At 36.2% G+C, this 27,396-nt stretch overlaps 2 protein-coding genes and 1 long non-coding RNA gene across 3 annotated transcripts; all 3 read left to right on the top strand.

Annotated features, from left to right (window-relative positions):
• The first annotated feature begins 330 nt into the window (after window positions 1-330).
• LOC129001604 (uncharacterized) lies at window positions 331-2,139 on the top strand. The gene is made up of 2 exons (XR_008491474.1): window positions 331-784; window positions 1,983-2,139. It is a non-coding gene; the product is annotated as an uncharacterized LOC129001604 (long non-coding RNA).
• Window positions 2,140-7,755: 5,616 nt separating this feature from the next.
• On the top strand, window positions 7,756-24,010 carry LOC128999949 (28S ribosomal protein S18b, mitochondrial). The gene is made up of 5 exons (XM_054426740.1): window positions 7,756-8,094; window positions 12,322-12,490; window positions 21,872-21,969; window positions 22,705-22,835; window positions 23,863-24,010. The coding sequence occupies exons 1-5, from the start codon at window positions 7,993-7,995 to the stop codon at window positions 24,008-24,010; spliced, it is 648 nt and encodes a 215-aa protein (XP_054282715.1). The 5' UTR covers window positions 7,756-7,992.
• A 30-nt stretch (window positions 24,011-24,040) lies between these two features.
• Window positions 24,041-25,520, top strand: LOC128999948 (pyridine nucleotide-disulfide oxidoreductase domain-containing protein 1). The gene has a single exon (XM_054426739.1). The coding sequence runs from the start codon at window positions 24,041-24,043 to the stop codon at window positions 25,472-25,474; it is 1,434 nt and encodes a 477-aa protein (XP_054282714.1). The 3' UTR covers window positions 25,475-25,520.
• Window positions 25,521-27,396: the final 1,876 nt, after the last annotated feature.

Below are 27,396 nucleotides of genomic sequence, written 5' to 3'. Positions count from 1 at the left end.
AGGGAAAAACTTAAGAATTGAACTCACAGTCAACTGTGTATAAAATATAATTTGCCCGTTGATTTTCAGTGGCGTAACAGAAGGGCCGGCAATGCGGGGTGCCCGGGAGCTGGGGGGGGGGGGGGGGCGGTGGGCAGAGAGACCCACTAATTTGTTTAGGGTACCACTCTTTTTATGATTAATCTGTTTGATCATTGTATCGGTGGTCCTAAAATAGCTCTGGGGGGAGGGGGAGGGCGATTCACTATGTTGAATCGGTGGTCTAAAAATAACTCATAAGAGGGGGGCCCAAAAAATAAGTTTGTGCTAAATAATGTATGGAATCTCGAACGTTTCTTTTTCTAAATGCTGGGCCCAAATACACTACTTTACTTCTTTGCATTTGCCCGATTTCGAGCAACATGTAGGCTAGGCCTACACTAGTTTATTATAAATGAAGGTCCTATAATCTAAGCTTCTTACAAACAGATTTGTAAACTTAAACTTTTCTGCCATCCTTGTTGAAAATAATAACATACCGTACTTTTAAACAAAAAAGCTTTTTATAAAACACCAGACTTGTTAAACTAATATAATAGTAATAGAGGTTGAAGAGTTAAGCATTTTTATAATGTGTTTCAGGTCAGTTATCTTCGCACGGTTGGCGGGGCCAGTGTTGAGGACTCAACAAGACGGATCCTTGTAAGACTATTCAAAAATGAGCTTGCGAGAGAATTTAGTTGGGAAGGAAGAGGAGGAAAGAAGTGGAGTCTGCAGAACTCTGCATCGGTGCAGTTGATTTGCTGTAAGTTTTTAACATTTGGTTTATAATGTTACTTTTATTTATTCTTTCAATGATAGGCCTATATTTGACATTTATTTATTTTTCTATAAAGTCAACTCAACCAAAGTAAGTAATTTATTTTTTAACCCTGTTTTTACCATCATAAGTTTTATTATTTAACTAATAATTGGTATGTACATATACGTCATACAGTAGCCTACATTACTTCATACCCCCACTTGAAAATGCCATTCTGGCGAAACATCTTGTTATTCTTTACATACGTTTTTAGCAGTATGGCGTAAAGTTACGTAACAATTATTAGTCAATAAAAAGGTTCAGGGGCTAGATCAATGGATTTTAATTATATTAATTTATCATCTTATAATTAATTATCATAGGCTATATGATATTAATTTATGATGTTACACACATTTTTTGTCTGTAGAATGTACCGTACCTATCCTTTTTTTCTGCACTGTACTCTTTAAACCTCTTCAATACTTTGATTTCTTGATTGCAACTTGTTAGTTTAGCTCAAAAAGAAACGATTTTGCTTAACACGTTCAGTGCGGCAGGCATTCCAACAAGCGCTCGCCAATGGCGGCGAAGCCCCGGCGCGGTGCCGTACCAACAGCAAACGCAATTGGCATTCAAATATTTCAATCTGACGAAAAACAAAAGAGCAGCGGCGATTGTACTACGTTACCCCGAGATTGAACGTAGTTCCCTAAAACACCCAAAGGTAGCAGCACTGCCTGGATCAGTAGTCAGTGGCTTTGTAATATGGCTTGAAGAGAGAAAATCCCTAAAACCGGTACAAAAGCATTGTCAGACGGGATTTTACGGGAAATTTTAGTACCAACCTACACCAAAATAAAGCTTACATTCTAAGCTACGGGCTAGCAACGATTTTAACGTTCCCCGGCAATGGCTGAGCGCATACTGAACTAATGTAGTGGGGGTTGCGCAACTACATCAATTGATGTAGGCCGCTCGTGTCGCGACTACATCAATTGATGTAGTCAGCACTAAACGTGTTAAAAAAAATGTTAAAAATGAAAACGTTAAAAATGAATTAATCTAAGTTTTGCCATCAAGAAAACAAAGGATTGATTACCAAAAGATATGTTGCTCTAAGCGTGAATCTTGTGCGTACCCTAATATTACCTTATACACAGGAATACAGACATTGACACAAGTGTGAATTTTGTTTCAGGTGTAGTTCGTCAACAACACCCGTCCTCATTCGATCTCACAACGTTTGAGAAAAAAACCAGCGAATGGTTACGCCAAGCAGGAACAAGGATTTATGTCAAAAATAAAAATTTAGGCCTACCGCAGATGATCAATTAAATAGTTTTTTCTTGACATTTCTTCATTGTTTCATTTATATGTTCCTTTAAAAAGTGTGTTAATAAACAACAGAAACAATTTTATAAAAACAACTTTTATACTTGAATGTATTAGGGTACTTGTGATTACATCTGAACAAATTTACTCATTTTTTGTATTTTTGTGCATTTATTTTTTGTTTTTTTATTGTGCAAGTATTTTTTGTGCACAATTTAGAATAGGTCTTAAAAGTTACTACAAAATCTATTATTATTTGTTGAGCCTAGCCTTCTTGTTTTCTCACATTAAATAAACAACAGGGAAAATGGAAAGCTAAAAAACAACATTTTCATGTAAGAATAAGATTCAGTTAAAAAAACTAGAAATTATTCATCAGTTGTGAGAAGTGAGTTAGTATTTTTTTTTACACTTCCAGTTGTTATAATCATACTGTATTATTATTAATAATAGGTTATTTTTCTTAACTATTTCAACTTAATCTTCTTAACATTCAAGCTAGTTATTACTATTAATTATTATCAGCTGAATAATGCTTGGTAATAGAAACACTAATATAATAAACATATTATTATTTACTTTTTTATGCAAATAAATGCACTATCCAAAATGCTTGTTAAGTGGTACCTATTCTCAACAAGGTAATTTAATAAGTATTTCTCAAATAATCTTCAATGTACGATAATTAAAAAAATTTAAAGCTGTCTTGGTCTAATATTTGTTAAGGTAGTTGCCATATTCTTTATCTTCCCTACTTCATTAAAACACATATTCTTTAAAGGTAAAATCATTTGTTTTTTTGTGGCTGCTACCATTTTTAAGGAAGTCTACAAAAATTGCATAATTCTCTCATTCTTTGGTTTAATTATGATATGAAAATAAATGCTGATAGCTAGCCTACACCAACAATAAGACATTTCATTTTGCATACTGTATTGTAATGATGTAGTAACTGTAATAGGTGCTCTTTCCCCTTCTAGACTTTCACTAGGGCCCCTCTGGTTCACCTTAGGAGCTTCGGATGTGATCCGTACCCCGAGGTCCTACGGGCCTGCTTCAGATGAAACTACTGAACAGCAGTAGGTTGTCCCTAAACTAGATCAATTAGGTATTTACCTGACAAATCACAAAACACATATTTCTAATGAAGACTTAAAATATTGTTTTACCATCATACAACACACCAACCCTCATGACACATAGTTCACCTCCCATAACAAATGCCTTCAAAGAAAACTGTTAGTAAAAATCAATGTATATAATTTTATATATTGATTTTTATGACAATTGTATTTTGAGCCACTTTTTATTAATATGGCATCAAATATGTATCATCTATGTATAAAATATGTATTTTATACATTTAAGGTATGCATCAATTTCTATCAAAATTTACAGATTATATACAGATGTATAATATGTATCATATCTGTAGTTGGATCCTTATACAATATGCAAATAATACATATTTAGGTGGGACATATTTACAGATACAATCTGTATTGTATACATTTCTATACAGATTGTATACAAAAGCTATACCATGCCGGTAGGTAAATTATACGTATTATATACATATTTGTGCTACTTGGGGTAATTCTTAATAAAATTACATCTGCTAATCATATCGATCCATACAGGATTATTTCTGCCTGGATTGCCAAATCTGGCCAAGATTTCTGGTAAAATTTTATGTCCAAGAGTAATCGAATCCAAATAAAAACGCCACCACTTTTTTGAATTCCCGCAAGTAACGCAATACCTACCTTATGAATGGCCAAAGACGAGAATAGGAATATTTTGTCAGTTTTTGTCCCTTTACAAAAGGTAACGTAAACGTTTTAATTACTGTACATTAATGTATATACTGGATACGTATAGCGTATACCAAGTAAAGCCATAATATCCCTTGTTATTTATGTATGGGGTAATTTATTGAGGGTGCAATCATTGAATATTGTTAACCGAATATGTATCTGTAAAAATCTCTTAATTTAAAGTTACAGACAGAGTTCTTTAAAGAAACTCAATTTGCAGTAGGAGGGTTATTTAAATAATAATGTTTAAAATTCGACTAATTTATTAATAGACAGTATAGACTCAAACTTATATGTTTTTTAGTTTCCTAGTTTTGATCTAGTATTTCTCAGATAATTCGTCGATCAAAATATAATTGAGTCGTAGATTTCAAAACACATTACGATGCAGCTGGGGAGAGCCGAATGCTCCTGTTTTTGTTTGCTAAGTTATAGCCTAGTCTATAAAAATATATTCTGTAGAAATCGGTGGAACAACCTAGTCATGATTATGGCATAATTTTTTCAAGGGCAACAATTTAAAAATCGTTTATTATAATTTATCCTGTTAACCAGATATTTTTTCGAGAGGATTTTCAAACAAACAAAATGCTAAACTCTTGTGATAAAGAAGTGCAAAAGCTGATCAGTTTCTGGTGAGTGAAACTGATCAATGATTCCCGTTTTCTTAAGTTTTTACAACTATTAAGAGAAAATAGGCTACACATGTTTTCAGTGTTCACTGATAAATAAATATTCCATTTTAATGTCGTGAATAGACATAATGAGAACTTATTTTCACAACTACAAGAACATACTACTATTTGAGATAAAATAAGCAGCGTCAACTGTTGTAAAATGAACTTGATTTTTGATTGTTGGTGCACGCAAGCACATGGGCTTACACTCTTGAGTGATCTTGTATGGCAATTTTATTTTTGTATTATTCCACTATGTCGTAGCCATAAATTAAAACTCTAAATGGCAATATGTTACAAAATCAATGGTTATATGTTGGGAAATACTCCAAAGTATTGTTTCACATGTCAGTGTATAAGTGTTTAAGCAACATCTTTAAATCCTAGGACGCTTGGCCCATAATTACTTCATGCTATGCAGGGAGTTGTGGCATTACCAATAGCTAACCACCATTGGTAATTGGCAAAAGTCCTCCGGGAGAAGTTGCCCCTTGCTCTATTACTACACCAGCTATCTCCTCAGGCTGGTGTTAGCCAGTGATATTAGCATACCATTATCAGATTCAATTTAACGCTAGCGTCCAAACCAAAAAGTGTGTATTTATTTGCTGATAATATTGTATTGCATACCACAACAATGATATTTTTAGTAAAAAATTAGACCTAATCATGATAACACGTTTCAAAAAATAATTTTGAAACGTGTTAGTGATGTCAGTGCAATATCCAATTTTACACTCACACCCAAACCGAAAGATCGTGTGCTAATCTACAGTGCGTTCAAACAGCCGAGGCACCTGAGGGATTAGGAGACCCCAAGCCCAAGGGTTTACATGGGGTCTCCTAATCCGTCAGGTGCCACGGCTGTTTGAACGTAGTGATCAGCGTAGTGGACCTCGGCGCGGGAGGCTCGGGTTGGATTCCCGGCACATCCCCAAAACTTTAAGATTTGGATCGTTTTTTCCACACATTAGAATTTTGTGTATGTCAAAAAATCCACTGATAGCCTATTCTAAAACTCACCTCGCGAGTACAACCAGGCGACTTCCAGTATACACCGTATCCACACACACACGTACACGCACACACTGTACTATACTGTACTGTACTGTACTCCTGTACTCCAGTAAGGTACTGTACTGCCTCCACCTCCTGAGGCCCGTGTCCATCAGAGCATGGCTTCCGCCACGAGCCACGCAACTCGTTAATTACTGACACTCCACAAAGACTCAGTCCAAGGAAGTACTTCTGGAGTTAGCTTTAATTGTCCCCGAGGTGGTGACGAATAAGGAAAGTATTACAAATATTTAGAAAATAAAAACTTCCCAACTTTTTATTTGGAAGTATAAAAGGTGTTGCGTCAATTGATCCTTAAGTTAACTACGGCCGTTTCGTACTGCTAAACGAGTACATCTTCAGGTTGTATATGAACGTTAAAATACGGCCTTCTCATCCGTGGATGGAGTCGTCAGCACATTTAGGACACATAACACGAAATACATGCGAAACATTAAAATATTTACAGTTAAAAACTTGGCCAAATAGTACGAACACGAGAGTTGCGTAACTCGTAGCGTTAGAGATGAGTCATTTTTATTTGGGTTTAACTTTTTGATTTCTTTGTAGATTACGAAGTATAGCTTGATTGTAAAGATGTGTGAAACGTCTTTTGGTATATTTCGACCCCGCTATCCCTGAATTTTCTGCTGGATAATAATTATGGAGACTTGAAAAAGAAACGTGATAGCAGAACATTCCGTAATCTGGCAGATGAAGATTTTTCGACGTTGGACAGAGTAAGCCATACTACTAATATAGAAAATTATATAAAAATGTAGAAAATTATACAAGAACTAGAGCTGTTTGTCCGCTTTGTCCGATATAATTGGGTGTTTAAAACCCGCTGCAATTGCCTTTTTCATTAATTTATTGTCTGTTCTTTTACCAGGAGCTTCAAATTACTCCCTATATGTTTTTTTCACAAAAATACTATTCCTTCGGTCAAAATAAAGAGAAAATCAAGAATAACATGTTTTCCAAAAATCACTTCGTTAACCAGGTATTCGCCATTTTGTATTTTTACATAAACATTTTTATTTTTAGGTAATTTCAACCGATATTTATGAAACTTGGTATGTATGTTAAGGTAGAAGAGACATTTGTTATAAAAAATATTCATCTTATTCAACTTAAAATAAAATGGCGGCAATTTTATTTTTTAACTTAAATTATAAAAAAAACAGCTAATTTTATAAAAAATGTCAAGAAAACTTTGATTTAGCGTTTTTCATTCCCTATCTAACACCGGAATTTTACCCCCGGAATGGACATGGTAGTTAAATAATGCTTCTAGGAAAAATTGAGTCGATCGTAAAATACTCTCTAGCTGCCTATACGATTAACCACTGCTCCAAAAAAAAAAAAAATTTTTCGTCAGGATGATTTGAACAATGCAAGCCTATTAAAGATCAGCATAGAGGGTTTTACCACCTTCAGCCAATACGTTAATTACGTTTATGACACTTACTATTGATACTTCATTATACGATCGACCAAGAAACCAAGTAGGAAACACTTCACCAGCACCAGGTAAATTATCCACCTCCCTCGTTTTCAAGAGACACTCGTGTCTTCTTTTTCTCTATCTTAGGCTCATTTCCTGCAGCTCTGGGAGGTCTCGCCGTCAAGTGAGTAGGATTCTATCGTCTACAAGGACTAAGCAGTTGTGATAAATTAAATAAATTTACATTATAATATTAATGATGAAAATTAATAATAATAGAAATATTATTTGATAAAGATTGTTTAAATCATTAATACTATTGTAGTATAGTGTAATAACAATTAAGCTTTTGCTGTCACTAGTGGTAGAGTATAATAAAATCAATAGCAGTAGCATTGTTAAATATCAGTAGAGTTACATGGCAAGTAAATCAAAAAAGGAATTTAAACAAAACAAATACTTCCTTCCTTCGCCTCGCCTTCGCCATTCGAACTTCGAAGTATTGTTCGAACGGCTGGGCTAGGTTGGTGGGTTGGCTAACCTGGGTCGTCATCGTCGTCGTCTGCCGAGTGCCGTTCTGCCATTGTCTTGTTCTCTTCTCTTCCTATGTTGAGTGGAGTGTTGGTTGAGTGTTGTTGTTGTTCTTGTTTTGTTTTATAATTATAACTTATAAGAGTCGCCTAGCACTATCTTCTTTGAAGTAGTGAGTTTCTTTCTTAATCAGGTGTATTTAGAGTGGTTATTTTACTACAGTTTTACTGTCCTTCATGTTTTGACAATACCTGCCAGCACTGCTTAAATAAAATAAAGGATCTACCCTTCAGATATTTTACGAAGTTGTTGTTTCCTAACCTATACAGTAGATAGTCGGTTTTTGCTATGTCGGTTCTTCGTATTTTAATACGATTCAACAAGTTACATTTTGGAAGGCTGGCTATCGCAAACTCTAAAATTAATCCAATTGGCAACTGTGGGGCCGCAGTAAGTGCTCTTTTCTTATCCTCTCTTACATTATAATGGTCCATTTGTCCCAAAACCAAATTGTGCAATGAATTGTGGGGCTATCGGTAGGTTTCACCAGTAATTTTGAGGCCTGTGTGTATAACTTTACTTTACCTATGTAAAATTATAATAAGGCCCCAAATTTTGTGTACCCCTACCCAAGTGTGTTTTTCGATGTAGGCCTAGGTATTACAAACGCTTTTAAGAGAAAGTGGGGGAGCTATTTCATTTTAGTGAAAATGGAGGAAGGAATTACACTCATCCCTCTCTTACTAAAGTCTAGGATCCCAACCCCTTGTAGGTCACCCTAGTGTGTTTTTTTCTTTTTTTTCTCTCGTATCTACGCCAGTGGCATTTTTGTACAGTAATGAATTTTACAACACTTTTAAGGGAAAGCGGTCCAAACCCACTAAAGTATTATGGATGTGCCCGGGATTGAACCCGTCCCTCCCGCACCGAAGTCCGAGACGCTAAGCACTAGGCTAGCAACACACCCAATTTATTTATTTATCATACGGTAAACACCATTTTTACAATCGATAATACATGAGGGCAATACAATAAAATATTTATAAATATATATAAGTCAGATTCAGATTCATCTTGCTGAAAAAAAAGATTGCTAACATGAAAAAATGACACCAACAGGATTGTCCAAAAATGCTTTAACAAAAATTGGATCATGCGTATTATAAATCCTAGTTAACAAGCATAAACATTTTTAGAGAAAAATACGATTACCAAAACTGATAACAATTGATAAATATTTCAATATAATAACAATAACAAGCAAAAATATAAATATATTTGACAGACAAGAAAAAAAAGAAAAAAAATGACAACAATTAATAACAGTGACGTAAACTAAGTGAAAAATTTTAACAGTACAATACAAATTTATCTGAATGTGCAAACAACAAACAGGTGCAAATTCCGGACAGTGATCTCAGGACAATTTCTCATCAACAAAAAACAATAACAAAAACAACTTAAACGATGATATTTTTTATGGCTTTCAGTTTGCAGGTGAACACGTCAACATGTTGGCATGCTTGATTTCCAATTCTGTGAAGCCGTGGAATTGTACTGTGGAAGGCGTAGTTTGTAGAAAAAGAAGCTTTGTTGAAGAGTTGAATGTGCCTGAAGTGTCGAGGAACGTGGAAATTAATTAGGCGAAGTATTTCTGGAGCATCAACTTCGCCGTTCAACAACTTCCAGAGGAAAGACAGGTCTGCAGATTGTCTACGGTCACTCAGTCGAGGAAGGCCCATATCGATGCGAATATCTTCAATCGGCACTGTATAGAATTCATGGCCCAACTTGACGCCAATAGAGCGAAGAAAGCGATTCTGAATTTTTTCTACTCTTGATATGTGGCTGATTTGATGTGGATTCCATATCAAGCTGCCATATTCCAGCACAGGCCTAACCTGAGTCATGTAAAGAGTTCTCAGAGCATTAACATCAAGTCCGTATCTACCACATCTAATGACAAAACCTAGAGCTTTAGAGGCTTTATTGCAGATTGTATTTATGTGCAGGTCTGGGTTTAAATCGTATGACATTAAAACTCCTAGGTCTCGTATGGCACTCTTCCGTGGCAGGATGGCATTATTCATCGTGTAGTAGAAGTCAATACGCTGCTCGGTACGGTGATAAGATACCACTGCAGACTTTGAAACATTGATATCCATGCTGTTATCCAGGCACCAATTGTCGATTGAGTGCAAACATTGTTGAAGGGTGGAACAGTCTGCCTGAGATTTTATACACTTGAAAACCTTGATATCGTCAGCAAACAGCAAGCACTGAGAGTCGATACTATCCACAACATCGTTAACAAATATATTGAAAAGAAATGGACCCAGATGAGAACCCTGGGGGACTCCAGAAACCGCAGGGAAAGGGATTGACTTGGCTCCTGCAAACTTGACAGCTAAGGTGCGGTCTTTAAGATATGATTCAAACCATCGCAAAAGGCTTCCGACTATGCCATACCCTTTTAATTTTGCCAAAAGATGGTCGTGGCTGATGCAGTCGAATGCTTTACTAAAGTCAATATAGATACAATCTAGTTGCTCCTTGGATGAATATGCTGTGATTATGTGATGTTGCAAAATAAGAAGATTAGTGTTTGTAGATCTACCCTGCATAAAACCATGCTGAGCCACACTTAACAAGCTCTTGAAGGGAAAACTAATTGCATCAAGAAGGAGACTCTCAAAGATTTTTGCGAGTGCAGGCTGAATCACAATGGGTCTATAGTTTTTTACTTCCTCTTTAGACGCAGACTTGTGTATTGGTACTACGAAGCCCATTTTAAATTCAGCAGGAAATACACCAGATGCTAAGCTGTCATTGTAAAGAACAGTTAGCTGGGGAGCAATGAGTTCGCTACAGTGTTTTAGAACGGATGGAGGTATTTCATCAGGCCCGATTCCTTTGTGAGGATCCAGTGACTTCAGTTTCTTCAAGACATCTTCAGGGGATAAGACGCAAGATGAAATGTTGAGATGAGTGTCGAATGAATACACTGGTGGTGGAGTTGAAGGTTGTCTATATACAGAAGAGAAATAGTTTGCGAATAGATTACATGTTTCAGCTGGATCAGACGCATGCTGTCCATTGAATGTATAACTGCATGCCGAGTCTCTATCACGCTTCATTTTGTTTACAAAGCTCCAGAAGATTTTTGGGTTACTAGGCACAGAAGAGTTTATATGGGCAACATAATCAGAGAAGCATTTGTCAGCAAGTATTTTGCACCTGGCTCTAGCTCTACTGAACTCCTCGTAGTCGGCGCGTAGCAATGAATATTTGTACCGAGCATGAAGTGACTTCTTGAGCACGACTAGTTTCTTCAACTCGGCATTGAACCAACATGGAAAACGTGTGGCCCCAAGTTTCTTCATAGGTGTGAACTGTAGAACTGTAGATCTGATAGTTTCCAAGAACCAGCTGAAGATACTGTCTTGCATTCCTGGGATCCTATAGTAGACTGTGCCCAATTTGTTGAGGAGACTCTGATATATCATATCAAGATCACATCTGTTGAAATCAGGGACATAAAGTGTGCTTTTTTGATCGGCAAAGGTATCCACATTTAGATCGATAGATAAAGCTGGGTGGTGAGTATCTTCAAGAGTTAGAATATTGTCCAATGCATGTGAGACTTTAGTAGAACTAGACGAGGAAAAGACCAGATCAAGAGTGACTCCCCTGGCATTAGGCACATTGTTAACTTGATAAAGGGAATGTAGAGTTGCCAAGTCTATCAGTCTTCTAGAGGAGTTACAAGATGGCATAATTATATTAGCAGTCCAGTCTACATGCGGCAGGTTGAAGTCACCAAGGAGGAGACACATGAAGAAGTTGGGCCCGGTTGATAAGATCTCATCAACACCTTCACAAAAGCGATCATAATCAGCCGATGGTCTTTGTGGGGGTATGTAAGAGGTTACAATAAGCATATTTATATGAGGGTTTATCTGGAGACTCAAAAAAATACATTCAATATCGGGAACAGGAGATGGCAATTCCTTGACTTTCAACTCTAATTGATTGTGTGTTGCTGTAATTCCAAATTAGATTAGTAGTTGCTATTTAAATAGGCCAAATATAATTTTGCTGTCAGCTGTCTGTATAGGTACATACTAGGACTAACAGCACAGATTTTATCGTGACAATGTTGCTGTTCTTTAGATTGCTTATGGAAGTCCTGAATGATTGATGTCCTGTATTGTTCTTTAGTCATAGTAATCGTTTCCCCATTCTGTATTTCAACAAAATAAGGTCCAATTATTCAAACAGTGCTACACCACAGCAAGCAATTACCTAACTACAAAGGCCTTTGGAAGAGTTCTTTGAACATTTTATATTGGCCAGTAATGACAATTCTGTGTGTTGACACACAAGTGGAAATGAGCTTCTTCAGACACTAGACGCTCGAGGAGTATTTCACCTTCAGTAACCTGCAAGAGTCTTTTATCAAAAATCAGACATAATCTAGGGATATATCTCGATTATGTCGTTGCTCATATCGTTGGGTCATATCATCTCGTTGCTGTTGTTGTGCTGCAACAATAAAAATGTTACGCATGATAACAGCTGAGTAGGCCTAACAGCTGTTTGAAAACTATCTGTTATTTATGGACCACCCGTTAACACAGCTGTAAAGGTATAGTTGTAATAAAATATTTTTTTTAGGTTGTACACTCCTCTCTGCTAAGTCAGATAAGAAATCTGCCAATCCGCACATATTGTGAAGAAAAGTCAGAAGAAAGTGATGACCAGGCTAAGAAAATAGTTGACTCAGCCAAGGATAGATCGAAGGTCATTCCTGTAGATGTTAGCATACAGTACTTACAAAGCTCAGGTATGTAGGCCTACATGTACATTGAAACTTATTATTAGAACAATAATGAGATTTCCGAATCTAATTCAGAGTGTTATTTATTCCAAAATTCCTACTGGTACATTACCTACTCAATTGTGAAAAACCCTACAAATTGGGCTGTAAATAATAGAGTTGAACCTGTCAATTTTGATGGGTTGATTATATTTCACTTAGCTCTACCATGAAATAAAGATGTTCTGAAAAAATGATCTCACAACTGAGCCATCGATGCCCTTACAGCTACTTTGCTCTATCCTGTTGAACGACAAGTTCCTGAAGTTAATTTCTTTAATTTTAGGCACATACACATTCTCAAGCATCTTCACATCTATATTCACTGTAATAGTCCCATTTTCTGTAATAAGTCTCCAATAAAACTTTATCGGGGTTAATAAATGCCAGTAATTCATTTTTTCATGGTTTTGCTTGTTAAAATTTGCACAGTGCACACTTGTAGGGACGATGTAGAATTCATGGTCTACGTGTAGAATTTGTATAGGCCTAGTTGGAAAGTCCAAGGACAGACACGTGTTTTTAGTCAGAACCTATCTGGGTATCGCAAAGCTTGAGAAAAATGATATTTAGGCTTTAACCCTTTCAGTGCTAGGCCAATAATTCATATTTTGTAAGACTTTTTTGTTTGCCTTTTAATTCCATTACCTGTTGTTGAATTTTAACTGTCATGTTGTCACTATTTTATTAATTAGGCTAATTTTGAATAATAACACAATAAGAAAATTATATAAGAAAGATAAATCCCGGTACTTGTAGTAAACATTAAATAAAACTTAGTTTTTGTTGTAATTTTTCTGGCTTTCCTATAAGTTTTTATGTTCTGATAGCATTATTTGAAACCAAAATCTCATAAAATCAAAAGACATATAGTTTACAATGTAATATTGAATTTAACCTTGATTTAGTTGGACGAGGTTATCGTAATATAGCCATTTTAGGGAAACTAATGTTTTGCAGCAAAGTCTCAGGAACACATTTATGATCACTGTTGTGTTTAAACTAAAAGATTTCATCTAAATAGTCCGTGACTAACTGGTGCTGCTACCTAGTAACGCATTGAACAACCATCTGTAGCGCTATCTGTTCGCAATCGGTGGCGACAGCTTAAATACCGGTTTTTGACTCCTCATTCTTCAAGCACAGATAGCCGAGAAGGCTAGGGCGTGTGTCATTTATTTGTTTTATGGTAACTGTAGGAAAAATATAATGTGCAACTCGAGTGCAAAGTGCTATTGCCTCACTCGAGAAACCATTCCTCACTCGCCTACGGCTCGTGAGTAAATATTTCTCTTGAGTGAGTCAATTGCTCCCTTTGCTCACTAGTTGCACAAATAACTATTGCATACCGTTAACAGGTTCGACAATGTGATTATTTCCATGCGGTGGCAACAAAAATATATTTTTTGATATTAGCCTTGACACACCTAAGTGTCTTAAATTTAAAATCAAGTATAACGTGCTGTGAAAGGAGGCAAGAAGGGCATGCTGAAATAAGAAGTCTTATTATTCCAGTAAAAATCCAATATAATGAAATAAACTCTTAAAACTAACAATTGTTCAGTATGATATTGACCTTAGAAAATTAACAAAATTAATATCTTCACTTAACCAAAATAAACATTACAATCATTACTAACCCCCCCCCCCCTTTATTTTGCCCTCCCCTTTCTTTGATCGATCAAACCTTATATATAAAAATCCCCCTAAAACTTCTTGTCCTCTCCAAAGTCCATACTTTCCTACTTTACAACACGAATATAGGCCTAATCATTAAACTTGAAAATATTGATGTGTAACATGGTGAAGGGTACTCATCACTTCACGGATGCTGTCTTCAATCCTTGGTGGAGCTTCAGTGAGATGATCTGAGCCGGAGACAGTCTACTGGTGAGAAGACGTCCATGGTTTGCAAACTGATAGTCCCCAGATGGTTGTCAGGCCCCCAAGAAGGTGATACTGGTCCAGGCTCCTCCAGACAGCAGATAGGCGATGGTGTACTCTCCGACGATGTTTCTCTGGGACTTGAACCCTCCAAATCGAGGGAACAAGTTGACTGTCGGCCACAACTACGCAAAATGAGATTGAAACAACGTGGTTCTCCTCCAAATTATGAATCATCGCTACCCTCAGCCTAGTCTCGAACACTTGCCACCAGACTGCGCGTTTGCAGTTACCAATGCTGGCATCGACTTGAACTAAGAAAACCGGTTTCTTCTAGTTTTCCAGGATTTGTACTCACATTCAATTCTATTTCCTTATAACATATGAAAATAAAATATAATTTCTGTCACAATCGTGACAAATCTCCCCTTTCAAACAAAAAATATTGTTTTGCAAATCAAAATAAAACGCATTTTTTTTGTTTTCTCCATTTTTTTTCTCGGTGTCATAATCCACACCATAAACCCTTCAAACAACACGGTTCGACGACCTATAATCACAGACGTTGAAAAGTAAACAAACCTTTCCGCTTGCATTATCTCTTATCAAACATCTGACCCAACTATCAAGGTCGCGTTCTCGCCGCGCGCTTATTTCAGGTTGCTTACATCTCCTCCCCTTTCATTACTCAACATTTTACTCAATTATTTGATACAATTGTCAAACTTTCAGTTCATTTAAAATTTCATGTTAGTAGCCTGGATTACATTGCTAACCATACTATCTCATAACATGAATTGATGAATACCAATATACTCATTACTTCCTTCTCATAGGTCTCAAAATTACTTATAAACTAACACATATCTATTTACAATATAATACAAGAAATATTACATTTGTTTAAAACACATCACTGAAAACACAACATTTTTAAATAGGCGCCTATTTTATATACATTGTTTAATATCTAACATCAACATGGCATAAGAAATGTTATAATTTTAATTACATACGCTTAATTCTACCTTTTTCTAATAATTTTCCAAATTTGCATAATTATAAATACTACACACACATATTGGTCTTCTTTACACTGTTATGAAGAAAGAAACCTGGCCATGTAACTTCCTTCTTACAGACTGTGCGTGAAGAAGAGATAAGACCTTTGTTGCTTCATTCACTCGCGTCCGAGTGATAAGCAAAAATTCCAATCGTATTGTAGTAAAATTCAATTATATCATTTTATATTTTAGATGTATAAATTCTTTCACTTTTACTGATTGTTAACGTTTACTATCGGATTCCAGTCTATTCTGCGTTCCTAACAATAATCTCGTCATGCTTCGCTCTAAAGTGTCAAGCTTCGCGTTCCATATCAATTAATTAATTGTGTCATTAATTCAGGCTTCGCTGATAACCTTCCACTTAGGCGTTCAATACCACGTTATTATTCAGGCTTCACAACAAATATTCACAGAAATCTACTAAGTTACTATGTACATATAATCATTTCTTATCTCATGTCATCACAATTGCCCTACTTTAATCATACCATCTTTAATTGATCAAGGTGCGCTCTTTGAATGATTTTAAAATCTGATACTTTTTGCAATAACACGGTTACAGGTGTCAAGAAATGGATAATCCTAAACTTTTCGGACCATTTGTATGCAAGTTTTGCTTGGAATTTGGCTGCCTTGTTACTAATATGGTGAAGCCTTACATACACTTCGTCAAACAACTTAAATGGATGTTTACTACCTTCTTTTACTAATCTCCGTTCCTTGGTTTTAGCGTGAGCAAGCCTTAGATTTCTTATCGCAGTACTAAACTTGGCCTTTATTCCTCCCTTATCAGTTGCATCACCGAGTAACTCCTTTACCTTCCACAATGTCGACAAACTACAATTTGGCTCAAAGTTGTACATAAGTTCAAATGCCGTGTGTTTGGTTACATCATTTACAGCAGTATTTATTGCTAACTGTACATAATGCAAATTACTATCCCAGCTGTCATGACAATCGTGATGTAGAGCTACCATGCTACCTTTTACAGTTTTTATGTAGCGCTCGCTCTTATTCGACTTTGCATTATACGCCACAATCCTGTGTAATTTCACACCATATTTGAAACAGAAATTCTTAAACTCATTTCCTCTAAAGTAAGCAGCATTATCACAAACAATCATCTCAGGTGTTCCTACATGTTTAAAAACCTGTGTTTCCAATGCCTTAACAATATTGCGTGTTTTTGCATCTCTTAATGGAACTAACCAGACATACTTAGTGAAATCATCTACTACCACTAACAACATACTATTGCCTATCTTACTCCTCGGGAAACTACCTGCAATGTCAATATACAGTTTACTCATAGGTTTTGAAGCTTGGTAATCTACTATTTCTCCATGATACGTACGCTGACATTGTTTAGATCTAGAGCACTCCTCACACTTTCTTACATAATTTCTTATGTCATCTAACATCCTTTCCCAGAAAAATATATGCTTTATCTTATTCGCTGTCTTAGAAATACCTAAATGACACCCTGTGCTAACGCTGTTGTGAAAATAATGTAACACCATATCTTTCATTGCTTCCGGAACTACAATCCGACCTTTTACTTTATTAGGTGGTTTGAATAATACTACTCCCTGACTCATCGTGTATGGTGACACCTTATCACCATTCTGTATCTGACCTATAATCTTTGAAAGGTTTTCATCTTTTCTTTGGTGCTCACGTATGTCAGTAAAGGCTGCTGGATACTCCGTTAAGTTATTAATTACATTATTAAGGCTGATTTCCTTATTCATTACACAACTCAGGTTATTTACCAACTCATTTATCTTATCATCTGACATCTCACTTTCAACTTCAATATTGGGATATCCCTCAAACATCCTAGACAAGCAATCCGCAATCTTATTATCCTTACCTTTAATGTGCTTTACTTTGAAAGGTAACCCCAATATTAACTCTGTCCAGCGCCCCAATTTACCTAACTTATTGTGGTGTGATAAAACCCAAGATAAACTTTGATTGTCCGTCTCTAAATAAAATGGCATAACTTCCAGGTAACTCCTAAACTTTTGAATCGACAGTACAACTGCTAATGCTTCCTTTTCGTAAACAGTAAGGTTTAGTTCCTGCTTTGTAAACTTCTTAGAGTAATAATGTACTGGAAATCTAACACCATCGATCTCTTGCAATAACACTGACGCCAAACCTACTTGGCTCGCATCTGTTTGCAGTATAAAGGGCATGTCATAGTTTGGTAATCTTAACACGGGAGGGTTACTGATTAATTCCTTCAACTTTTGAAAATTAGCTTCACATTCGTCCGTCCATATAAACTTAGCATTTTTCTTTCGTAACTCATTCAACGGGGCACATAATATTGCATAATTTTCAATGAACCTCGAGTAAAAATTTATCATTCCAATAAACCTGCTTAGGTTTTTCACAGATGTCGGACTCTTATACTCCCTAATAGCGTTTGTCCTATCTGGGTCAACTTTCAATGTGTTGTGGGAAACCCGGTGTCCTAGGAAACTTATTTCCTCCGCAGCAAACAGCACCTTACTTGGATTAATAGTCAAATTAGCTTTTGATAACCTATTTACAACTTCCGTTAAATGTTCCATATGTTCCTCTGGATCTTTAGAGAAAACCACTATATCGTCAACAAACGATATTACAGACTTGAATTTTAAGTCTCCAAAGACTCTATCTAGATAACTTGACAATAACCCAGATCCAAGGTGTAGTCCATAGGGACAACGGCGGTATTGGTAAAGTGAGTAAGGAGTGGAGAACGCAGTTAGGTGCCTACTTTTAGGATCTAAGGGCACCTGATAATACGAATTGTTTAAATCTAGCACAGTGTAAATTGAAGCTCCGCTAAGATAGTTAAATGACCCTTGCAATTCTCCTATAGGGTGCACGATAGGCTCAATCTTTGAATTCAGTTCTTTATAATTTGTCACCAACCTATGACCTTTCCCCTCCCCTTTACTAACTAGGAAACTAGGTGATGAATAGTTTGACAAACTTGGTTCAATAATACCTTGCTTTAATAACGAATCTGTTATGTCTCGCATGATTTTCATGTTTGGCGGGGAAACAGGATAGGGTCTTATCTTTACAGGAGAAGTGTCCTTTAACTTTATTTCACATTCAAAATCTAAAGCCTTTCCTATTTCATTTGTAAAAACCTGTGGATTGCGTTCTACTAAACTTTCAATTCGGTCCTTGAGATTTAACCGCCCAATCTTTAACTCTAAACCACCACAACTGACAGCTTTCACCTTGTTACTTTCGTTTACATTCAAATTGAAAATATTGTCCATATCAAATGAAAAATAACCTTTATTTTCTCTTAGATTTAAAACTAGTCCAGTTTTCTCCATGAACCTAACTCCTAATATTACATCCCAGGTTATTTTCTCGGCAATAAAAAACTGCACGGGCCATGACTTATTTTGGATTTTTACTTTCACAATGCATTTACCTAATAAGTTTACGGATTCACTTGTAGCGGTGACACAGTTAACCTTATCGTTAGACCTGCTTATCACTAGCCTTTTAGATTCCAGCTTATCATAAACATTCTTACCTATAATGTTTATAGAGCTCCCCGAATCTAACAATGCACACTGTACCATATTGTTACTAAAATGTACATTTACTACTGGCAAGTTATGAATACCTCTTTTCGTTTTGAACCAACGCCTATTCTTAATCTTTCTCTCTAATTTCTTTACCTGATTTTTCTCATTTTTAACATGTTTCTTAACATCTAAATTACATAAACTGTTATTGAATGTTTTCTTAAATTTCTTTTTATTAAAGTCCCCTGTTTTATGGAAGGCACTCTTCCCTCTCACTAGTTTCCCTGATTGTTGGTCCCTGTAGGCCTACTCCCAACGTCATCCCTGTTTGACCCGCCACTTGTGTGACCTCCCCTAGTGTAACCTCCCCTAATGTCCCTACCTCGTTTCCAACAATCCCTTATGAAATGACCGGGTTTAGAACAGTAGTGACATAATCGTGGTTCCATCTGATTACTCCCGCCTTCTCTTCCATTAGTTGTATTTACATTATTTACATAACCACGACCAGAATTATTACCGCCAAACTGATTCCTTCTCCCTCTTATCTGTTCCCTTTCCCAGTCATTATACTCAACATTCTTAATTACCATACACATTTTTTCCAAATCTTGTAAACTTTTAGGAAATTCCTGGAAAACTAATTTATTTCTGTCCCTCGGATTTATTCCTACGATAATTACGTCAATCAGTTCACGTTCTGAGTAATCACATTTTAACAACTCCGCGTTGTTCCTTACCTCACACACATACATGGCAAGAGGTTCGTCTGGACCCTGGGGTCTATGTACCAGGTCACGTTTTAGCTTCTCATATAAACCCTGTGGAATGAAGTACCTTAGTAAGGCACTATGCACAGAGCTTACATTTGACCCACATTGGATGTGCGTATTTATTCTACCCAACAATGGTTCGCTTACATGACTAGCTACAACCTCTAACACCTGTGAATCATTAAGTTTACCACACTTTTTCAACTTATTTACTACATTGAGTAAAGCTAATAACTTATTGTGGTCCAAGCCATTAACATTAGAAGGGATTTCACGTATGATTTTTTCAAGTGGATTTGTTAGTTTTGTAAACAACTCAGAAGTAGAAGATGTATGCAACCTCTTATCAATACCCAAATTGCTTATCTCTACATTAGACCCAGAAACATTGTTTTCTGTTTGGTTCTTATCCAAATTACCCATCGCTTGCGCACTTTCTGGCTCAAAAACATCCTTACTATAATCTATACTATCCGACTCGATACCATTCTCCTCAACTTCATGTGTTTCACTTAACTTTCTCAAACTAGCTTCAACTACGGTCTGGTCTAACCTATCTAAACCTTTACGCAGTGCCTTTTCCCACTGATTGGACTCATTGACCCATTCTGAAACCTGGCTTCGCGATTGATCTGGCAAACGAATATTCCCGTTTTCGAGCAAATTACCCAAACGTCGCCTCAAATGACTGACTCGCTCTTTCAACCTATGAATACCGACCGCCTCCTTAATCTCTTCAACACTCGCGAGTAATTCCCGAAATTCTTCAACCTTCTCTCGACAATTGTCTAGTTCTATTGTTACCCTTAACACAGTTAAATTTTCCCATTTCGTCGGTACATTATCCTTCAAAGCCTTCCTAAGTTGTTTTCTCAAGATAGTTACAGTATTATTTACAGTAACAGGGAAACCCCGCCATTGCAACTCGTACAACAGCTCATCTTTGTGGAGCAGATCAACATTGAAACCCATGATTTATTTACTTGACTCAAAAACCTTTAAAATCTCTATTTCATCATGCTTCTCTCTCCACCTCCCACAAACACGAACTTGATTAGCAGAGTGGCGCATCTGACACACCTAAGTGTCTTAAATTTAAAATCAAGTATAACGTGCTGTGAAAGGAGGCAAGAAGGGCATGCTGAAATAAGAAGTCTTATTATTCCAGTAAAAATCCAATATAATGAAATAAACTCTTAAAACTAACAATTGTTCAGTATGATATTGACCTTAGAAAATTAACAAAATTAATATCTTCACTTAACCAAAATAAACATTACAATCATTACTAACCCCCCCCCCCTTTATTTTGCCCTCCCCTTTCTTTGATCGATCAAACCTTATATATAAAAATCCCCCTAAAACTTCTTGTCCTCTCCAAAGTCCATACTTTCCTACTTTACAACACGAATATAGGCCTAATCATTAAACTTGAAAATATTGATGTGTAACATGGTGAAGGGTACTCATCACTTCACGGATGCTGTCTTCAATCCTTGGTGGAGCTTCAGTGAGATGATCTGAGCCGGAGACAGTCTACTGGTGAGAAGACGTCCATGGTTTGCAAACTGATAGTCCCCAGATGGTTGTCAGGCCCCCAAGAAGGTGATACTGGTCCAGGCTCCTCCAGACAGCAGATAGGCGATGGTGTACTCTCCGACGATGTTTCTCTGGGACTTGAACCCTCCAAATCGAGGGAACAAGTTGACTGTCGGCCACAACTACGCAAAATGAGATTGAAACAACGTGGTTCTCCTCCAAATTATGAATCATCGCTACCCTCAGCCTAGTCTCGAACACTTGCCACCAGACTGCGCGTTTGCAGTTACCAATGCTGGCATCGACTTGAACTAAGAAAACCGGTTTCTTCTAGTTTTCCAGGATTTGTACTCACATTCAATTCTATTTCCTTATAACATATGAAAATAAAATATAATTTCTGTCACAATCGTGACAGCCTATAATAAGAAAAACTCTGTAGTCTGTATTTAAATTGGTATTCCAAAAGTTAATTAACAGTATTGAATGTACAGGCTGTACGTTTTTCTTTTTACATTGGATACTATATTTTTTCAGCATACAAAACAACTTATGGCGAAGACCCCGTTTGGACCCACTACCGAAGAAACCATAAAGGTTCAATTCCTCCAAAGAAAACCAGGAAGCGTTGCATAGTAAGTTAATTCAATTATTTTTTTTTGTTTCCAAGCTATTTATTAATACAACTTCAGTATCCAATAGTCAATGCTATTATATTAAAATGATTATTACCGTACTCAAAATGTAAACTGAAAATATATTCAAGATTTAATTTCAACAGGGTAGACATTTTTCCATCATTGATACTATATACTTTTATTGAAATTGCGACCATACGAAGGTAGGTATTATTTTAAGCCAGATGTGAATGGTGATGAGTGTAGGACGTAGGATGAGTGGCACAATCTTGTAACTGACTAACTTAAGGCCATCATGTTCCTTATATAGGACTGTTAATTAATAGCCCGTACAGCCAATACCAACCAAGGAACCTACAGTTTATAGTGGAATCCGAACCACATTTTAGCCTTATAACTTACAAATTGGTCTAATCATCAGGATAGTACTGCGGATAGTCGTAGTACTTACTAGTGCGGACGTAAATCCACACCAGGGAGTATCGCATCCACAGATCATGATATAAATAATTGATATAGGCTAAATAAATCATTGGGCCATTACCTGTTTGATTTTGCCCCAACTTCAGCAATCATGTTGTGAAAGGGGTGACAATTTTTGAGTTTACAAGGCTCCAAATTTAAAAAAAACTACGTAAAAGTTCTCATGAAGCGATTATTTTCTCCATTTATTTCAAAGAATGATTTGACCAGTTTTAACATCAACTATCACTTAATTGATTCTGATTTCAGAGACAAAACCAAATCACAACTGGGAACCCTTGCCCTATTTGCCGGGATGAATACTTAGTGTTGCACCCCAAAAACATCAACCTTCTCAAACAGTTCATATCCCCTCATACTGGAGAAACATTATCATACAGGTTTGTAGATAACTTACTAATTTCAATTTGTTTGATACTTGTACAGTACTACCTCATTAAGTCAGACCATTCGAGACCATGGCTAATACGACACAACAGGAATCAGTGTTAGCCTGACAAAGAGCAAAAAACATTCAAAAACAAATTCTCACGATAATTTACCTTATTATTGAGAGACACACTTTACCAATAGATATTTACGCATCACAACAAAATAAAAACAATGACAATTACTCACTACACAGGGCAAAGCGCTGCACTGATGTATACGATGCACAGTCAGTACAATTAAATGCGGTTAATGCTCTATTATCTGATGGTATAAAGCAATAGCACTACCCAACTGTGTATTTTGTATTAGGCCTAATTTATAATTATGTTTAATCTTGTCTCGGTTATCCGGAGATCCCAAGTAAAGGGGGCTGACTTAGTGAGATCGTACTGTAACAAAGTGTTTGTAATAAGAAGTTGTAACTAGTTATAAGGGGAAGAAGGTTTAGCATTGATTTAACAAGTTGTTTAACGTAGGTGGTTTTTTTTTTGTACCACAAGTGGTTTTGAGCATACAGGGAATGAGGGGAAATTATTCTGTCAAACTGTCTTAATGCTTCCTATCTCTCTTTTTCACTATTTTATACAAGAACTTGCCCATTCTTGGCTGCTGCATTTTCATTTAGTTTCAAGTTTTTTTTATATTGTCCCCTTAACCTTTTCTTTAGTGAAACACAATGAAAGATAGTGATCAAACTTGCTGACAAAAATCAATTACTAAAAAAAAATATTGTTTACTTAATCTATATTAGTTTTAACCAGTTTTGTAATAATACAGTAGTGTATTTTCAACCTTATTTCTGTAACCCTTTATGTCTTTGCAATCACTGAACTGGTATACGAACATACACTAAAACATAGTTTCTAGCTATCCTGTTTACCCCTGTGGTGGTTATTTTGTAGCTAGAAAGTGTTGTATTGTTGTTCAAACTTCTTTTCTTAACTACTTCTATTTTTATTTTTGGTTTTGTTTCAGAACCACTGGCCTGTGTCAGCATCGCCACAATGAATTGTTGGTAGCCATACTGCAAGCTAAAGACTTAGGCTTGATCACATTTGACCTACCATTTCATGAATATGACTACTCAGAATACGTCAGTAAGGAAACATTAAAAAGTCAGTAAAACAAAAAGGATCGTAGGAAACTTGTAAATATGGAAGAGTTTGATTTTGTTATTGTAGGCGGTGGTATTGCTGGTGTATCGTGCGCTGAATCGCTTGCGTTTCTTTGTTTAGATTCTAAGATTGCTTTGATAACAGCTAGCCCATTAATTAAAGCCGTTACGAACTTAGTTCCCCTCACCAAAATGTTGACTAGATTTGACATTGAAGAAAGAGAAGCCGATACACTATCTCAAAGTAACCCTTCTGTTACGGTTGTCAAAGATTTTGTCACCGGATTTGATTCTATCAAACACCTTGTGTTTCTAAAAAGTGGAGTGGAATTGAAGTACAAGAAACTGTGTTTGTGTAGTGGCGCTTCACCTAAACTTATTCCCGGTGAAAGTAAAAATATTGTCGGTATAAGGGACACAGAGTCAGTCAAGGACTTTCAGGACCGGGTACAAGATTCTTCCAGGATTGTGGTTGTTGGAAACGGTGGGATTGCAACTGAAATCATTTACGAACTAACTGGTGTTGAATTGATTTGGGTAATAAAAGATGAACATATATCAGCAAACTTTATTGATCCAGTCGCAGCTGAATTTTTTCAAGACAGACTTTTAAAGCAAGATGTAAGTGATACCCCACCAATTGTGAAACGAATGAAGTATACAGTAGAAGATGATAAAAGTCATTTAGAAAAATCAGGCGCTGCTCTAGGACCTGATTGGCATTCTAAATACAAGTTGCAGGGATCACTCAGAAGTGACACTAAAGTTGTTATAGAATACAAGTCTGAAGTGGATTCAGTTTTGAGCCCTGAAGAAGCCAAAAACCTTGTTGATAAGTCTGACCAAGAAAGATGGCAAACCTTTGTCAAACTAACAAATGGTCAAATCTATGGATGTGATTTCATTGTTTCTGCAACAGGAGTTGTTCCTTGTTGTAATTTTGATATGAAATGCAACCGAGTTTTTGACAAGGCTGAGGATGGTGGAATAAAGGTTGACTGGAAAATGGAAACCAATTTACCTGATATTTTCGCTGCTGGAGACGTCTGCCATGCTTCTTGGGACAGAGCTCCTCATTGGTTCCAAATGCGTTTATGGACTCAGGCAAGACAAATGGGGACGTACGCTGCCAAGGCAATGTCTGCTGCTCTCAAAGAGGAGCAATTCTATCAAGACTTTTGTTTCGAGATGTTTTCCCATGTAACAAAATTTTTCGGCTACAAAGTAGTTTTGCTGGGTTTGTTCAATGGTCAGACTTTGGCTAATAACTATGAGGTTTTACTCAGGATCACAAAAGGAGTTGAATATGTCAAATGTGTAATGAAGAATGGACGAATGCAGGGAGCTGTACTCATTGGCGAAACAGACTTGGAGGAGATGTGTGAAAACCTGATTTTGAATCAACTCGACTTGACTGACTTTGGTGAAGATCTTCTGAATCCTGATATTGATATTGAGGACTATTTTGATTGATACATTTCACGCTACTGTTCATAATAAATATTTTGTACCGCCATAATGTGATTTTTTTATCCTAAAACTCTTTTTCTAGTAACCTAACTCAAGAACTACAGAACATGCTTAACAATACATTCAACTTTTGAAATTAAATTTACTTATGCTTTCTTAAGATCTATTCTACCTCAGTAAAGCCCCTGAATAAGAGCTACAGACTAACAATTAGTTGACAGTGTAAATTTGTAAAACCAATGTATATGTTAAAAATAATTCTTTAGCAGTGCATTTACACCTAATTAAGAACATGTTTTATTATTATTTCCCTTTTTTAGGTTTACTTTCTAAGCTAAAGAAATGCATTCATAATTAAAAAAAACTTGTGTTAATTTTTGTGTGGTAGGATCATGGGCGTCCATCCAATTGTTCCATAAAGGCGACTGGGGGATAAGAATAACCACCAGGAAAAGGGGGTCCAGGCATCCTCTCCCTGAAAATGTCTAAATGTATTCACAAAATGTTTGATTTTCATTATTTTCAAATGATTAAAACAAAACTAAATGTGCCTGTGTATTGTAAATTTAGTGTTTATTGAATAATTTTTAAATGTACAAACATTTTGTTACATATGGTCTCTAAGGGGGACTCGGGCCCCCCTTGTTCATATTGATTTTTTTTTAAAGGAGAGTTGGTAAAAATGCTGTTACGCACACAGGTGGCCAGCCTGTAGTGTGAGACTCCAGACCACTCACTAAAAACCCCCTCTACTCTGTTTGTTGGACATTGGACACAGACCTGGGATTGTTTGTCACATTACTTCAGTTCAGGTCAACGTGTGACCTAGGCCCACAGAGCTCATGCCGTTTCTGGCATTCAATTCCTTCGATTGCCCATATTGATGGACGCACATGGGTAATAATATATTAATGTCAAGCTAAAGGTGTACTGCTCAGTTTTGGGTTCTTGTTGACTTTATTTAGGAAAACTTACTTAAAGAAAAAGAATTAAACATGTTCATGGTATGATTGTCATAAAACAAAAAACAAGCTCTAAATCTGAAACAGTTGCTCTTCCCACGGGGAATATTGACAAGAAGTATTTATTTAAGAACATTCTGCATCTCATTATTTTGAATTTTCATATAAGAGGTAAATTAACTGTCAATAAAAAATCTAGGATTTACTTTTTTTGTTAAGTCCTAATGTGGTCTTGGATGAATTTATTTAGGAACAGGAAAACAAACTAGCTTATATTGAATGTTTAAATGAAAAGCCATTATTTCAACAGGCAAAAGGCCACTTGTCCTTTCTTACACATTCTGTATACATTTATGACAACAGTATTTACACTTATAAATAAAAATATATTACAAACAAAATTACTTGTACACCAGTCAGGAATCACATAAAAACAGATGGGCTGTACCAGTGAAGCACTTATATTATGGAGTAAGCAAGATTCCACACATGGACACGTACTACTACATGTAACTGAGAAAACATAAGTTAAACTTGCAAGTGTTGGGTTGGCAATAATGACTATTGGATACTGAGCAAAAGACATCCCTCCCATTGGTGACAGCTGGTCCTGGTATACAAGCTGTCGCCAATTTTTTATAAAAACATCATAGTTTTGTGAGCCAGTCACAGAATGCGCTAGTTGCTGACATATTTGATGGGTTATAACAAATTGTTAGAGCTCATAATAAGTTGTTCCACAAGTTTGAAGTATTAAAAAGGTTTGTAGGCCTATATTTGACAAAAATTAGTCATTTAAATCAACTCAATCTGTCGGCTCATATCAAATACGACAATTTTGATTAAAAAACTGGTGACAACTTTAACATGTGGATGAAATGTCTAGTTGTATCAAATTTCAAAGGATGGAACACAGAGAAGTAAGGTACATAGGAAACACTCAATGGTTCACCTAAGTGGTGT

The sequence above is a fragment of the Macrosteles quadrilineatus genome, unplaced genomic scaffold, assembly GCF_028750875.1.
Source record: "Macrosteles quadrilineatus isolate MER2022 unplaced genomic scaffold, UCM_ALF_1.0 Scaffold_8__2_contigs__length_117827958, whole genome shotgun sequence".
Taxonomy (NCBI): Eukaryota; Metazoa; Arthropoda; class Insecta; order Hemiptera; family Cicadellidae; genus Macrosteles; species Macrosteles quadrilineatus.
The sequence above is the reverse complement of the archived record's forward strand: the minus strand, read 5'-3'. Positions and strand labels throughout refer to the sequence as shown.

Coding starts and splice junctions, on each gene's coding strand:
- LOC128999949 (XM_054426740.1), top strand. CDS start 7,993: ATGTCGGTTCTTCGTATTTTAATACGATTCAACAAGTTACATTTTGGA. Junction 8,095..12,321: donor TTGGCAACTGTGGGGCCGCA/GTAAGTGCTCTT, acceptor TATTTTTTTTAG/GTTGTACACTCCTCTCTGCT. Junction 22,836..23,862: donor GGAGAAACATTATCATACAG/GTTTGTAGATAA, acceptor GTTTTGTTTCAG/AACCACTGGCCTGTGTCAGC.
- LOC128999948 (XM_054426739.1), top strand. CDS start 24,041: ATGGAAGAGTTTGATTTTGTTATTGTAGGCGGTGGTATTGCTGGTGTA.